The 17,409-nt window shown below is 38.6% G+C and overlaps 1 protein-coding gene across 1 annotated transcript in view; it reads left to right on the forward strand.

The window, feature by feature from the left end:
• The window catches only part of STXBP5 (syntaxin binding protein 5), a 104,903-nt gene that overhangs the window by 48,193 nt on the left and 39,301 nt on the right, over positions 1-17,409 (forward strand). Inside the window, exons 9-14 of the mRNA XM_080941818.1 lie at positions 4,870-4,948; positions 10,680-10,834; positions 11,869-11,941; positions 15,541-15,688; positions 15,918-15,985; positions 16,242-16,282. Coding sequence (XP_080797944.1) covers positions 4,870-4,948; positions 10,680-10,834; positions 11,869-11,941; positions 15,541-15,688; positions 15,918-15,985; positions 16,242-16,282 — 564 coding nt within the window. The remainder of the gene's footprint in view (positions 1-4,869; positions 4,949-10,679; positions 10,835-11,868; positions 11,942-15,540; positions 15,689-15,917; positions 15,986-16,241; positions 16,283-17,409) is intronic.

Consider the following 17,409-nt stretch of genomic DNA (forward strand, 5'->3'; position numbering starts at 1 on the left):
TCCTTTTATATGCACATATATATATACATGCATTTCCCCTTAAAGACACACACACACCCAAACACACCACACACACACACACACACACACACACACACACACACACACGCATCCCCCACACACATGCACACACCACTTATAAAGATAGTTACTAGCCTACTCTCTGATGATCCTTTTTGGTTTGCTTTTCTGCTGTGACAGAAGCGCTTTTATTGAGAAGAGAATTTTTGACAGTCCTGCCATGGCTGTTCTTATTCCGAAACCGTCATCTTGCTTCAGTGATTTGTTGAGTCAGAGCCCCACACAGGCTGCATTGTAGCCCCGGGCTGGGTGATGTACCACTGGATGAGAATTTTTGTAATTGTCAGCTTCCCCAGAATCATTGATTCCCTGAGGAAATGGAGATGCTAGACAGTCACAATCAATAGATGTCCTCAGTAGGAAGTGATGTCTTAATTTTCTAGGTGTTTTAAGTTTCAAGAGTATTCTCATCCTTGCAGTCAACAGTTTACCCATAGTACGCAAAGGAGAGGTTTTATCTTATGAAGGGTCATTGAATTAAAACTAAGATTCGGGCTCATCACTATCAGAACTCACAGCCTACATGCAGAGATCTGAGCAACCAGGAGCACTCTCCCTCCTGATCCCATGGGCTTACAGACCCACAAGAGAGATAAGCTCCAGTCAGAGACAGCAAGGCCAACTAGCATCACAGATAACAAGATGGCAAGAAGCAAGTGCAAGAACCTAAGTAATGGAAACCAAGACAACCTGGCAACATCAAAACCCAGTTCTCCTACCACAGAAAGTAGTGGATATCCCACCACACCAGAAAAACAAGATTTGGACTTAAAATCATACCTCAGGTTGATGATGGAGATCTTCGAGAAGCACATGAATAACTCCCTTAAAGAAATACAGGAGAACACAGGTAAGCAAGTGTAAGTTCTTAGAGAAACACAAGCAAACAGGTGAAGGAATTGGTAAAAACCATCCAGGATCCAAAACAGAAATAGAAACAATAAAGAAATGACAAAATGAGACAACCCTGGAGATAGAAAACCTAAGAAAGAAATCAAGAGTCATAGATACAAGCATCACCAACAAACAACAAGAGATGGAAGAGAGGATCTCAGGGGCAGAAGATGAAATAGAAAACATTGACACAACAGTCAGAGAAAATGCAAAAAACAAAAAGCTCCTAAAAACATCCAGGAAAATGCAGGACACATTGAGAAGACCAGACCTCAGGATAATAGGTGTAGAAGAGGGCGAAGTCTCCCAACTAAAAGGCACAGTAAATATCTTCAACAAAAATCATAGAAGAAAACTTCCCTACCCTAAAGAACGAGATGACCATTAACATGCAAGAAGCCTACAGAACTCCAAATAGATTGGAACAGAAATGAAACTCCTACCAACACTTAGTAGTCAAAGCACAAAATATTCAAAACAAAGAAAGAATCCCAAAAGCAGTAAGGAAAAAATAACAAGTAACATGTAAAGGCAGACACCACCTTAGAGTAAAAGGATAGGAAAAAATTTTTCAAGCAAATGGTACCAGGAAATAGGTTGGAGTAGCATTTCTAATATCCAATAAAATAGATTTTTCAACCAAAAGTTACCAAAAACGATAAAGAAGGACACTTCATACTCATCAAAGGAAAAAATCTATCAAGATGAACTCTCAATCCTAAACATCTATGCCCCAAATACACGGGCACACACATTCATAAAAGAAACTTTACTAAAGTTCAAAGCATATATTACACCACACACAATAATAGTGGGAGACTTCAACATCCCACTCTCATCAATGGACAGATCATGGAAGCAGAAACTGAACTGAGACACAGTGAAACTAACAGAAGTTATGAACCAAGTGGATTTAACAGACATCTATAGAACATTTCATCCTAAAAAGAATATACCTTCTTCTCAGCAACTCATGGTACCTTCTCCAAAATTGACCATACATCTAATCAGCCACAAAACAGTCCTCAACAGATACAAGAATATTGAAATAATCCCATGCATCCTGTCAGATCATCATGGACTAAGGCTGGTCTTCAATAACAACAAAAACAACAAAAAGCCCACATACACATGGAAGTTGAACAAATGTTCTACTCAGTGTTAACTTGGCCAATAAATAAATAAAGAAAGAAATTCAAGATTTTTTAGAATTTAATGAAAATGATGGCATAACATATGCAAACTTATGCAATACAATGACAGCAGTGCTAAGAGGAAAACTCATAGCTCTGTGTGCCTCCAAAAAGAAAGTGGAGAGAGCATACACTAGCAGCTTGACAGTACACCTTAAAGCTCTAGAGCAAAGAGAGGCAGATACACCCAAGAGGATTAGGCTGCAGGAAATAATCAAACTCAGAGCTGAAATCAACCAGGTATAAACAAAAAGAATCAACAAAACCAGGAGCTGGTTCTTTGAGAAAATCAACAAATTGACAAACCGTTAGCCAGACTAACTAGAGGGTGAAGAGAGAGTATCCAAATTAACAAAATCAGAAATGAAAAAGGAGACATAACAACAGAAACTGAGAAAAATTTTAAAAACTCATCAGATCCTACTACAAATGCTTATACTCAACAAAACTGGAAAATCTAGAGGAAATGAACAATTTTCTAGACAGATACCATGTACCAAAGTTAAATCAGGATCAAATAAACCATCTAACAGTCACATAACCCCTAAAGAAATAGAAGTAGTCATCAAAAAGCTCTCAACCAAAAAAAAGCTCAGTACCAGATGGGTTTAGTGCAGAATTCTATCAGACGTTTATAGAAGACCTAATACCAATACTCTCCAAACTATTTCACAAAATAGAAACAGAAGGAACACTATCCAGTTCATTCTTCAAAGCCACAATTGTGCTCATTCCTAAACCACACAAAGACTCTACAAAGAAAGAGAACTTCAGACCAATTTCTCTCATGAACATTGATACAAAAATACTCAAAAAAAATATCTAGAGTATGTTTAGATTGACTGTTTCTTCTTGAGTCAGTTTCAGTACTTAACTTCCTAGGACTTTTTTTTTTTTTTTAATTGTGTGTTGCGTGTGCATGTGCAGACAGGTCAGAGAGGGCCCACTGGGGCTGGAGTTCCTGTACAACTGACTGCCTGGAGCTTAGCTGAGATCCTCTGTGAGAACAGTACACGTTCCTAACAACTAGGCTGTTGCTCCAGCTCTCTCTATTTGTAATTCTGTCTCTGACTCTGTGGTTTGGTCTTTTTTCTTTTCCCATTCTGGCTAAAGGTCAGTTTTCTCGTTTTACCTCAAAGAATCATCTGAATGTAATTCTAGTTACTTGTAATGTGTTAACGTTTGCGTATCTTTAGTATCTCAATTTTTCTTGCTATTCATTTCTAACTTCATTCTTTTTTGGTTGGAGACATTATCTTGCATTAATTAATTCTTTTAAATACTGTTACGATTTATTATATGACCTAATAAGGTCTTCTTAGAAAACATTTTAAATGTACTTAAGAATGTATATTCTGTTTTGTTCAGTGGTGTACTTGGTAGATGTCTGTGGACCTAATTAGAGTTAGAAGCTTCAGTTTTCTTGTTGATTTTCCGTTCCCCTTTCCATAGGAATTTCTGTCCTCTAGAAACTGAGGTGTTGAAGTTCTTAACTATTGTTATTGACATGTCTGATTTTACCTCTGTGGTTCAATTTTTTTTGTTTTATATCCTTTAATGCCCTGATAGTAAGTGTGTATCATTTGTATGTCTCCCTGGTGTGTTGGCTTTTAGCCTACCAACGAAAACACATAAGGCCATAGACTTTTGGAAAACCGTTTGTTCAACTGTCCTTTACCTCAGAATTTATCCCAAAGAAATAACCAGGACTTGTCCGTTAATTTTACTGAATACTAGCCAGAGTGTGAAAGAAGAAGTATTTAGACACACACATGCACACATACGCAAACACATACATGCATACACACACACACATGCCCTTACAAACACACACATGATTGTGAGCACACATAGACACACACACTTGCTGAACAATAGAGAAAGGGAAGGAGCAAGGGTGAAGTGGAGAATGTGGCAGGGTCTTTGGCCCGCAGCTCATGTTGTGACGGAGTGTGCATAGTGTTAGCTTGTGAGGATCCTTGAGACCATTTCCTGTTTCTGATTTGCCAGACGAAATGGGATGATACTGAGAGTAATTAATCTGCTCTTTAAAAAAATCTGGAGGATAGATGTTTACATTTTCTTGGACTTTTATGTCTCAGTCATGAACCTCTAAAACTAGATAACAAATAACAATATTTTTTAAGTAATGAAAATGTTTATAGAAGTTGTTTTGTTTATCATCATTTGATCATAGTAGCCCTGTGGGGTTTTTTTCTAGAAGAAATGTCAATGAATTTATTAACAATTTTGCAGCTCTTGGTAGTTTGGTGAAAATGTGGTAGATTTCTTTCTCTCAGATTGTGCTGTTTTAAGATGTTTATTCACTAGGCAGACTGAAATCCTCTTTTGCTTACTATAGGTACAGTTAACATTCGGGAAGACTATCATTTTATCTTGCAAGGATTTAATCACATAAATTAGATTATTCAGTCTATTTGCTTTTTGATAGCATTTCACACAGTAATTTAACATCATCACTATAAAATATCTTACTTTGTACTTAATTTTTAAAATTGTTTTAAAATATTCCTTGGTGGGTTTCATTATATTTTATGTTCATCTTAATAGTTACGCATAAATGAAGTTAAGAGCTATTTTGTCTAATGGTGGGTTTCACTATGTTTAATTTTCAGTTTATAGATTAGCAATGTAAGCACTTACAGTAATGTAGAATTTAACGTGGGGAAATATATTTTAGGAAAACAGATAAAGGATGGGAAGAAACCAGAGCCATGCAAGCCTATCCTCAAGGTGGAGTTCAAGACGACACGGTCTGGGTAAGATTGCTCATCCCTTGCTCCTCGTTACAGGGCAATGCCAACGGCGCCGGAAACTACACAGTTAACTCTGAAGCCCTACTATGGAGTAGTCTATCCTGGTCTTCAACTTTAGGCTTTCATCATTTAATAAAATACATAGAAAACATTACCCATGGGCCTTCTGGCTTTAGCAGTTTATTTCTACATGTTGGAAAGTGAATTGTTTTTCCTACCAACCGTGACATGTTCTGTTGGTCTGTGGAAATGGAAATGTGCCTTTGCTAGTGTGACACGTGTGGAAAAGTGATGAAGGGAAATAATTAAAATATTCTCCATCCCATGTGTGTTGGCTAAGAGTCGTCCCTCAGAAATCACACTTCATAAGAATATTTGACAGTCACAGAAATGAGTGCAGCTTCCTAGGTAAGAAGGTTGTCATTGGTACCCAACACTGAGACCCTGATAACGCCGATATGAAATGATGTAAGCATTAGTTGGTTCCCACAACCTAATTGTCTTAATTTCCTGTATGAATTACTGTACTGAATATATAAATATAACATGTATATTTAGAGAAAACTTTTAAGTATTTCTTTGAAAACTTATTCATTTTAACTTCGAAAGGCATTTTATTCTCAGCCGTGTTCTGATAGTCCTTGCCCACAGTATCTACGAGAGGGGTGTATAGGATAGTTGAGTGGGTGGTCCTCAAATGGAGGGAGCTGAGCCCACAACACGACGACCTGACTTGTCCCTCAGTCCACTCAGGCAGTGAGTCAGAAACTGCACTGAGAGCCAGAGGCCAGTTTTGACCTAATCTGCAGGAAACTCTGCTGCTGTTGGCACACATCCGTGCAGGAGTTTGTAAACATGGTGCTAGGGCTGCCTGCCCTCGTTCCCTTTTTAACGTGTTACCTGACTCAGCTTGGTCAGACCTCTGTAGAGAAAAGGCCGTGGGCTTATTTTTTTAGAAAGAAAGAAAAGCTTATTCTTGATTTGTTCATTTCTTCATCGTCCTGTCCTTCCTGTGAGATTGCAGACAGACACACAGACTCGATTCAGAAACAGTCAATCATCTGGTTGACTGCAGGGTTAAGAACACCCACTCAATTGACCTTGGAAGCCCTCACTGTATGATCTTTGACACAGAATTCTTTGGCTGCTTTGTGCTTTTATGTTGTCACTTTTATATGCATGTAGAATGGATGCGATGATTTCAGTGAGTTGCTCGTGTGTACAGAAATCGCACATTACCCGGTAGATAATAAACCACAAGTGGGTAAGAAACCTTTTTGCATTAGGAAAGCTTCAGGCACCAATTACATATAGTTTGTTACATTTACCCTATTACAAAAGAATCAAAATGGGGAAAAGAGAAGGGCCAAAGCAACAGCAGCAGAAGATAAAAAAGGAAACAAAACAGAAAAAAAGAAAATTCTGTGCTTATGGGCACCGTGGAATGAGGTCTTTAACCACTGCAAACAGAGAGGCATTCCCAGGCCACTGTCCTCCCTGTGTCAGCCTGCTGCCTCTCATGGACCCAGCCACTTCCTACTGTCCATACACCGAGGAAGGCAGCATTGATTTTAAAACGGTGCATTGCTCTTTGGTAGGCTTTCGTATGAACTATTTAATGTCACCAATAGGCTCGCCCTTTACTGTCTCCCCACCCCCACCCTCTCTCTCTTACCTGGAATAGAAAATTCAGTAAATTAAGTGAGACCTTGTTTTCCTCTGCTCCACTGTCCATCGCTTTCTTCTTTGGTTTGATCGAAATACTTACACTAGCCCCTGCCCACCTGCTGCTGCATTTCCTGTGGGCAAATCATGAGATCTTAGAGGACTGTTCTCACCCATTCAGGGGTCTTGTATTTTCTTCTGTTTTCTTAGACGTCATTCTAGGAGTGAGCACTTTCTTTTCCAATCTTTCTCAGGTTCTTCAGAAAGATGCTCTTGGCAGATGCAGTTTTCTGTTCTAGGACCTGTGCATGCAGTTTTATTTATTGTTTGCTTGTATCTGTTTCCGTGTTGAACTTGGGGAAAGCAGCTGTCTCACTCTAAAGCCCCACCACCCTACACCTGGCCATTTTCAAGATACATAGGACAGCAGATGCTGACAAAGGGATATGGGACAGGTGACCCTTTATGCCTAATGGGACATAGACTGTCATAACGGAAAAATGAACTTGAAGCCAATATCAGATATCCAGTTATATACCACTTTGAGATATATACCTGAAGAATAAGTCAGTAATAGGCACACATTTGTAATCCTATTTGGGCAACAAGACAAAGGTCACTGATCACTGCAAAGGTGAGGCCAGCCTCTTCGACGTACTGAGTTTCTGGTCAGTCCAGGATACACAGTGAAACCTGTCCCCAGGCATTGCAGTCATGAACGTACAGCAGCTATAGGTGCCTGCACTCTCGTGTGCTATAGGGTCTGCAGAAGAGTATATGGGTCAACAGACAGGCCGTGACGAAGGAAGGAAACGGGGTCCACTTCTCATTGCTGAACTGTGTATGACTGATAATGCGGGGGACGGTCAGCCTTCAGTTGTGCACACACCAGCGACCCCACTACAAAGTCTAAAAATGAAGTCACAGAGTAAGTCCAAAGACTGATGACAGAAAAGCCGTTCACCTCAACCAGAACCAGCAAAGAACTGTGTCCATTCTATTTGTGTGACAGACACCTCAAGCAAAACCAAACTAGGGACTGTGTACATGCTCTTGGCTCTGTGTCATTTTGACAGAATGTCTCCTAGAAACAGCTTCAGAGAAGAGGGACTTACTAAGACTCACTTAAGAGTGTATGCATGCCATCGTGGAAGGGGCCTGGCGTGGGAGCAGCTCTGGCTGCGTGAGCCAGAACACTCACTGGTCATATTGTGTACAGCATGAGGAAACGGAGAGATGAAGGACTCTATTTCTGCACATTTCTCACCTGTTTTCACTCCAGGACCAGCATCTGTAGAACAGCGCCCCCAACAGTCCAGGGTTGTTAACTCATCACAGTTAAGCCTCACTGCAAACTCGCCTACAGCCACACCCAGCTGTTTACAGGATGTCAAGTTGACAACCTAGATTAGCAGACATACAATTTCCCATTGGCTTGAGAAGAGCCGACCAACTAGGAGACTCTGAAAACCACAACCTTCTGCTTCCATTCATCCTGTGTAAAACACGCGGGTCCTTCAGACAGTCTACAGAGTCTTGACGGTTTCAAGGTTGCTCAGAAATCTATATCTGGAGTCTTTACTGGGACTCAGAAAATCTCTTGAGTGCAAAGCTTAAGTATTAACAGTGTACATTAATACAGAGTAAACATTTCAAAAAGGAAAAATGGGGCATGGCACCTTCTGGGGTCACGTACACAAACACATTTATTCACAAGTCTATTTACTATTATATATTCAACAAAATAATGCAAACAACTTTTTGATACAAGATGTTAGGCCTTAGACTTTCATCAGACCACGCAGGTTAGACACTGAGCATTTACAGTAGAGCTTGTGTGCTCTGTATGGAAGAGAAAGCAAGTGCTGACGAGGTAAGAGATAAGCAATATATATAGTTAGTAATGTAGACAATGACGGAAAACTGACAGTGTAGTTTCATGTCCGATTAATGAATAACATAGAGTGCTAATTACGGCTCACACTCTGTGAGGAGGGCTATTATCAGCCTATACTCTTACATTTCCACAGAAGCTTACTAGGACAGTAAACAGCACTGTTATACGCTCACTGGTCTTTATGTGCTTCTTCATTATTTTTTAAGGCACAGAGTCATTTACTGCTTGACTCTTAAGTGACTTTATTTAGCTTTAGTGTGAGCTTTGGTCCTGGCTTTAACAGGAGGCTCACTTGAGTCTTCTGCTTCTTGTGTGACTAGACGGGATGTGAGAACACCTTTTATTCCCCAAAGCCCTGATACTCAAAAATATTTGAGTCAGAAAATAGATGTTACCATAGAACTGCATTGGGTGAATCATTTATTTGTATGAATTCGTAATTTAAGATGAATTTTTGAGATTGGATTTTTGGAGTTTAGCTAGAAAAATCATATTATCCCAACCACATTAATAACGAATGTAAATAATAGATAGAAATCAGTTAATGAAACATAACTTTGTTAATACATTTGAAGGACAGTATAACTTTCTGTAGTGTGGTGAGCACTGGTTTAGATAAAGCAGCAAATAACAGATTCTTTTTAAAAAGGATTCATTGACAGTATATTTTGATGAGACAGAATGAGCAAAATAAATTAGTTTTCAATTGTAAGTGCTGTAGAAAATAAAGCAAATGAGGAAGGTAGGTTCATCAGAGTGAAATTGCACAAATCCATTATATAAAGAAACACAGATACTTTTTATTCCCTCACAGTTTCTATACTCTAAATAAAGTTGCCCGAGTAAGAGTTTTTTTTTTTCATTTGCCACAATACTATATTTACTTACAAGATATCTAACTAGCTGCTAATCTAACTAACTAAATTTTAGTGAATGTATTCTTGTTTTATATAAAAATTGTTCGAGGTTTTAATTTTCATCTTGTATTATTTATTGTGTATGTATTTTGGTGAATGCTCCCCATAAGGGAAAGTTTCCATGCACAATTGTGATGGTTTGATGACATCAACAGTTATAATGGGTAACGCTTACCGAGAGTGTTGTGTGGAGCAAGCACTGCATAGGTGGAGTAGTCTGAGGGGTAGGGACCTGTCAGTATGTCTCTCTTTTCTGGAGGTAGAATCCAACTTGTAGAAGATCAGAGTTAACTAGAAATGCAGGTGCTAGAGCTTCAGACCTGGCTGCTACCCTCACATGTCAACACCTGCTACTTATGGTAGATTTGAAGCTTGAAAGGTCCACAAATGGGAAAAAAGGATGATATCGTGAAAACTAAATGTGTAGGCCTTACAGTAAGTCTTTTCTAGATACACAGATACACCTTTCATTGAAAATAAAGTAAAAACTTTTAGAATTCTTCAAAATTATGAAAAGATTATTTTTAAAAATTATGTAGGTGATTTTGAATGATTTACATGCTACACATTAAATAACTTTATATAAAAGATTATCAAATCAAGTCAAGGATTAAAAAACAAAGTCTACCCACATTGTGATATATAAAAAGATACTTAGGAGTAGCTTTTTAAACATAGGTATAGCTAAATTGTATACTTTTCATGGTGACTAATATGGGTAACATAAGGCTTACAGAGGCAAGCAGCCCACAGAATATGTGCTGTAAGACTTGAATGCTAATACAGGAGATTCTTGGAAACATTAGAGCCTGTAGGAAATGCTGGAATGACTCTTTCCCAGTTGTCAAAAGTGGTCTCTAACTACCACAGTTCTTGCTGTATCCTTGAAGTCAGTGTCACTTACTGTAGCTACCTGATGTCGGGGGACTTTCTCAGGAACATTTGTTAAGTAGCCTTGCTAGGACCAAAGGAGAAGCCACTCAGCAACTTAAAGAAGCCTTTATGGTGACTCTTCACAGGTAATAAAATAAGGACCCAGAGCTGGTTGACAGCCAAGTGTGGCCCCTGACCATGTATATATTGTAATTTAATTTCAACAAGCTAGGTTTGAACTTAATCACATTAAAAATTCTACATATAATTCTTCCCTTGTGTGATATATAAACTTCTTAGAGGGTCCTGTCACTGAGTTAATATGATGCTTCAGAAAAGTGTCCATTCAGATGTTTGCAAACATACTGTGTTTTTTTTTCAGGGAGCCTTTTATTATTTTGTCGGGAGGCTTATCATATGACACCGTGGGAAGAAGACCTTGCCTAACAGTGATGCACGGGAAGAGCACGGCAGTGCTGGAAATGGACTACTCAATTGTTGACTTTCTCACACTCTGTGAAACGCCATATCCAAACGGTAAGTCCATCAACACACACACTAACATTCAAAGGAGACGCGTGCTGTTGTAAGGGGTCTCCATATCCCATTGACTTAATCCCTTAGGAGAGAAGGTTCTGCCTTTATAACAGATTTTATTGTAGCTGATGGGTTGTTCTCAGTACACTTTATCTCTTTCATATTGTACATTAATATTAACTGCTGTGCAACGACACTGAGCATATTAAGTAATTTAAATTCCACAGGACAGTATTTTTCTAGATTTCTCCAAAGTATAGGTATATGCATCTATATATAAAGGATTGCACTAGGTATGTGTGTGTACATGAAGGATCGCAGGCTAACAGTCCAAAAAGTCGAGAATGAGTTAAAGCCATGGTTCTGAAGCATGGGAATCTCCAGGAGGAGTTCTGGGTTTAGACCTCACAGAGTTCTGTCTTTGTTAGGAAAGTTGTCTTTCCCTTAAGACCTTCACTTGATATGCTTAAGCCCAGCATTTGGAGAGCAACTGCTTTGTCCCATGTACCCAGCTGACTGCTAGTGATTTCTAAACTATTCCCCCATGACAGCACCTAGACTGACACAGCTGGGGCGGCTGGGGCCGCACAGGTTAACACAGAATGTGCTTGAACGTCTCTTTCATTACGTTTGGATCTCTTTAATGTTCAAAGATGTAATTCACATTGTAGTTATTAACAGACATGTATCAACTAACATGAAAAAGAACACAGACCACTATCAGCTTATTCTGAGATTCTATAATGATAACTGGCCAGGATTAAATTGGGTGTCTCTGCCCCATCCTTGAAAATGTAATATCAAAAAACGTTTCTTTGGGGTTCCTGTCTTACTCTTTACAAATATATAAGAATTTTGAATGAAGTATTTTGTACATTTATCTCATCCAAGACGTATCGATTTTATGAGCTGTCCTGGGCCCATGAAAATGGTAAACACTCAGGAGATGGAAACAAGGAACTCAACTGGATGTCTGTCTCCTGTGCTGCCCTGGAGTCTGTAAGGTCTGCTCACGCAGTGCTCTTGTGTTCTAGATTTTCAGGAACCCTATGCTGTGGTTGTTCTCCTGGAAAAGGATTTAGTGCTGATAGACCTTGCACAAAACGGGTAAGGACACCGAGTGGGCACCTCTGTTACTATGTGGGAAACCACAAGATCTCTTTTAGCATGACATTGAAGTATTAGAGTCCCCTGAAAACTTTACATTTGTAAACATGATCTCTTTTTAATGCTCCAGATTCCCATTTCTAGTCATTGGAAATGTATTGATTATAATGGAAATCATAGATTTTTGTTTCTTTTCTTTTTATTGAAAATAGTTTGTTTCTCTCACTTAATATATCCTGATTATGTTTTCCCATCTCACCTCTTCCTCTACCTCTTCTCCCATCTGGATCCACCCATTTCTGTCTCTTCTTAGAACATAAAGAGTTCTCTAAGGGATAATAATAAAATACAATATGAAAACATAACACACAAGGATTCAAAACCCAAGAGAGCCGAGACCCACTGTTTACACACTCAGGTATCCCATAAACACATTAAACTAAATGCCATAATATACACAAAATACATATAGGGTAAAAGAAGAGGAAAATTATATATAAATACAATAAAAATAACAGTAATGATAAAACTAATAATAATTATAAAAAATAAAAAGGGCAAGCCCTGCCATGACATTATGAGACAGTGAGCTGTCGTAGGCAGGGATGACTAGTTTTCTGCTGACCGGTCATTTGCAGGTGGTTAGCAATTGGTTATGGGCTTTGGCTTAGAGGTTGGGGCAAATGTCCTCTTTCAGCTCTGGGATCTCATCTGACGCAGACCTGTGCAGACCCTGTGCATGCGCCTCAGACTCAGTTCACAGCTACATCGTTCATGTTGATTTCAAAGGCCTTGTTTCCTTGGTGCCCTCCATCCTGTCTGGCTCCTACTCTTTCTGCCTCCTCTTCCATGGGGCTCCCTGAGACCTGAGGGGAGTAACTTGGTGAAGACATCCCGTTTAGGGCTGAGTGTTCCATGGTCTCTCATTCTCCTCATAATGTCTGGCTGTGGGTCTCTGTATTTGTTCCCATCTGCTGCAGGAGGAAGTTTCTCTGATGATGGCTTAGCAGGGACTAGTCTATGAGTATTAGGGGAATGTCATTAGGGGTTATTTTATTACTATTTTTTAAGACCAGTATTATTTGGTTTTACCTTAGGTCTTGGTCACTCAAGCAGTGTCAGGTATGGGTTCTGTTTTCTGTAGCGGCCTTCAGTTAACTCAGATGATTTTTAGTTATTCTCACCAAGTCTGTTGCCACCATTGCCTGACATATATTTCAGGCAGGATCCCATCGTAGATCAGAGGGATTGTGGCCAGACTGGTGCCTGTGTTTCTCCTTTGGTAGCATGCACAGGACCTTCCTGTACCAAAGATGACAGCTCCTGTAGGTACCAGTTCAGCTTCTCCATTCTCAGTAAATTGTGATTTTTCTGTTACTTACCTCAGGTTTCTTTAGTTTCTTACTTTTCTGCTTCTTGCTTGTGTCTGCAGAAGCCATATATAAAAATGGACCCCTGTCAAGTTACCTCTGATGACCATTTTAGTCTTTTGCCCTCTCTTCAGTCTGTTATGATATATTGTTTCAGATCCCTGACAGGTTAATTATAACCTACCTCATATTCCTTATGACTCTAATTTAAACTGTTGGTTGCTATTATTGTTTTAACTACTCTGCCTGCTACTTTACAAAGGTGGGTATTACTTCTAAGCTGCTCTCTTGCTATCTTCCCATGCTGGCCTTAATTTCTGAGGTAGCAGCACTGTGTGTAAAGATCACATTCCTCATCTTCTCTCCCTCCATTGTTCCACTGTCATCAGAGTCCACACAGTGTTCTCCTTCTCCGTGTGGTAATGGCTTTCCTAGTCTACAGACATGTCTGATCCGTAAATCCCTCCCCCATCACAGCTCTTTGTAAGGGCTCCTGGTGTTTCCTCTATTTGTTGCCTGTTGTCAGGGATACTCTCTGTCTTGTGAAGGGAACCGCCATATTGCTTATGGTAACAATCATATGGTAAATGATTATTGTATATGGTAAATCAAGCACAGCCTCAGGCCAAGGTGGCTCTCTCCCCAGGGACAGTTCCACAGGCTCTATGTAGATACTTTGTTAGGACGCTGCTGGCATCTAGTGGGTAAAAGGCAAATAGCCTTCAAACATCCACAATGCACAGGGCGGTCTTCCAAGTAAAGGCTTCTCCCAGTGTGAGCAGTACTAAGGTGAGGAACCTAGCACACGAGTGGTGCTGTTCGCTGGCTTGGTTTGTGAGCACCTCTCAGCTTAGAGGCTGGTATGTGTAAGCCATTCAAAAAATAAATTATTTTTTGACAGCCCTAAAAAATAAATTATTAATGTATTTTTCTTTATTTTCATCTATTACATAAGTCATTTTAATAATGGGAATTTGTTGCACATGATTTGTATTAAGATATGATTAAATTAGGAAAAATCCTATTGAAATCAAATGGGAAAAGGTGTGTGTTTTATCTTGTGACTGGAGTAAAGATAGAGATGATTAGACTCACAGTTTACAAATGTTTTTTTATTTATAAAGACATTTTAAATATTATTAACAGGGGACAAATTAATAAATCTTATACAGAATAGCCATTTTATACTTTTTAAGTGTCTCAGCTAGTTTCTACTTTTTACAAAGATACTTTAACTAGACTAATTCTAAGAGACTTTGCTAAGTTTCTAGTTTTAAGCACATTAATATTTTAATGATTTTAAAGCATTGTTTGATTATCTTGATAAATTAATTACATGGCTATAAAATGAGGTAACCTCATGGCTCACCAGTACTGTCTCTGATTCCATATATAAAGAACATAAAAGGTATAATTATAATTTGGATTAATGCTGAACTAAAATGCATTAGCTTTTCACGAGTGTGACAGATGCTTGAGAGAAAGGAAGTATTTATTTTTGCTCATTGTTTGAGAGGGTTTCGTCCATTGTGCGGTCTCACACTAGGCAGCATCTCATCCTTTCAGGAGATATCATAAAGCAGTTGTTAGGCTCCCAACCTCCCGTCAGCCAGAGAGCAGGCAGGTGTGCTGGAGCTGGTCCTCTCCCCCTCCACTGCACTGGGGTGGGGCAGCCTGTGAGCTGGCTCCGTCAGAGTGACACACAGTGGGCTCTGCTCACTGTTCTCTCGGCTCAGCCACACTCCGCTTGTGGCTGACTATCACGGGGAACAACACTGGATGAGGTTTACATTGATGGAGGAAAAACAGAATTGAAAGCTATGTTAGCTACACCAGCAGAAGGGTAAGGTGCTTGGTTGACATGCACATAGCTCTTTGATTCACGGCAGTTTCAACTTCTCCTTCAGCTACTTCCTAGCTTACATGGCTGACAGACACTCAAAGCCCGTGTTGTTCAGGAAAATGTATCATAAACGAGGTATGAGAAGCACATGAGGCAGATGTGTGGAGCGCAGTCTTCTGTGTGGCCATGGTTTATGGCTGCAACCACAGCCTTTCTGTTTATTGGTGGAAAAAGAACATCTTCTATAAAAAAACTCCTCAATGTCTTTACATAGTTACATAATGAAATCAATGTACTCTTAGTAGAATGTATAGTAATGTCTTCATGGTTGTGTTAATCATAGCTTACAATGTGTTAATGTGTTTTTCTTTTTCCTGTTGTTAAAGATACCCTATATTTGAGAATCCCTACCCTTTGAGTATACACGAGTCCCCTGTTACATGTTGTGAATATTTTGCTGATTGTCCTGTGGACCTTATTCCTGCACTTTATTCTGTTGGAGCTAGACAGAAACGTCAAGGTTACAGCAAAAAGGTACCAAACCTGAGTTTCACTGTTTAATGCATCATGTTATTTTCTTAAATTTGTCTCCTTGAGGTGTTGATAACACTGTTAAATTTGTAGGAAATCAGTTTTTGGAAGTAAATTTTGTGTACTATGCTCATACATTCCTAATATACCTATAATTTGTATACTACTTATCTGCTATAGAGAATATATATTTCCAAGTCAACAGTCAATGATTGTTTTCTTTTGGATATAGGAATGGCCCATCAACGGTGGTAATTGGGGCTTGGGTGCTCAAAGTTACCCAGAAATAATTATTACAGGGTAAGTAAAAGTATATTCTTACCAACTAAATCAGTAATAGTTAATATACTTAGTGACAGCTAAATTTTAATTCATTCAGTAAGTAAAGCTCTCTTTCATGTTTAACTTCATAATAAGAACTACCTGTAAGATTTCATTGATTTACAATGATATTTGCTTTTTACTCGTCTAAGTGAATGAACTAGTTTGCTTAAGTAACAATATTTTTTCTTTTTTATTTTTCTCTTTATATTCTTCTCTGTCATGTTTGTCCTAGGCATGCTGATGGGTCAGTTAAATTCTGGGATGCTTCTGCAAGTAAGTGCTTCAAAGGCTTAACTGCTTGTCATATTTCACTGCTGTTTTCTTATACATGATGCTTTAAATGACTGTACAAAAAATTTTATACATGACCCTTTACATGACTGTACAAACCATTTTATACATGACGCTTTAAATGGCTGTACAAACCATCTTAGATTCGAAAGTACCAGGTTATCAGCTTAATTTATTGGCTTATCCAATATGTGAGTTTAGAATTTTTAAGAATAAAGATATTTTAAAGTTATTAGTACACCAAATAATAATTCTCAGTAGTGTTCCAATCTTTTTAAATTATCTTCAGAACATCTCTTTAGAAGTCAAAAATAGAAGAGAACATATATTTCAAATCAGAAAATGTTTATGTCCAATTCTAAGTTAATACTACAAAGGTTTACATTGTCATTGTAAATGAGACCTCGTGATCAGACAGGAGCAAACATGGGAAGATACAGCCTTGGAGGTTAGAGACCATTTATAGCAAGCATTTAGGGGGATCACTTCAGGATAGCTAATATTTTATAAGGATGTTTGATAATCCCGGTGCCTTTTGGGGAGGATGTGTTCTCCATGAGTTTACACCAAAGATTTTGTGCCAAATTCCTTTTGTAGTTTTTTTTTTTTTTTTTTTTTTTTTTTTCAGATTATCTAAATCCTTTGTGAAGGTGGAAATGTCTTAGTATATAAAATATTAGAAAATAGATAAAATATTGTTTATTAAGTATAGGTTGTATTTTTTTCTATAATATGATGAGTAACCATTATATTTGAATGTTTAATGATTTGATGGAGTTTTTATTTACAAATTTTTATACAGTATTTGGTTATGTTTCTTTTCCTCCCTCAACTTCTCCTGGGTTGTTCCTGCCTTTAAACTCCTTTCGGGCTTCTGAGGAGGCATGTTGTCTTGGTTGCTCATGTTTGGGATTTTACCCTAGAATCTAGATATCTAGAGTCATGACTCTTGAAGTGTAGATATTTTGTATAGATATTTGTTTTGTCCTGGGAGGTCGTTCCATTCTTTGCTTGCTGTTACCCACTCTGGGTTCTAGCCAGGTGTGGAACTTATGGTTTCCCAAATCCCAACAAATATGGAGGTTTTAGGTCCCTGGTAGAGACAGATT

This window comes from Micromys minutus (assembly GCF_963924665.1).
Source record: "Micromys minutus genome assembly, chromosome: 30".
In the NCBI taxonomy this organism is placed as follows: Eukaryota; Metazoa; Chordata; class Mammalia; order Rodentia; family Muridae; genus Micromys; species Micromys minutus.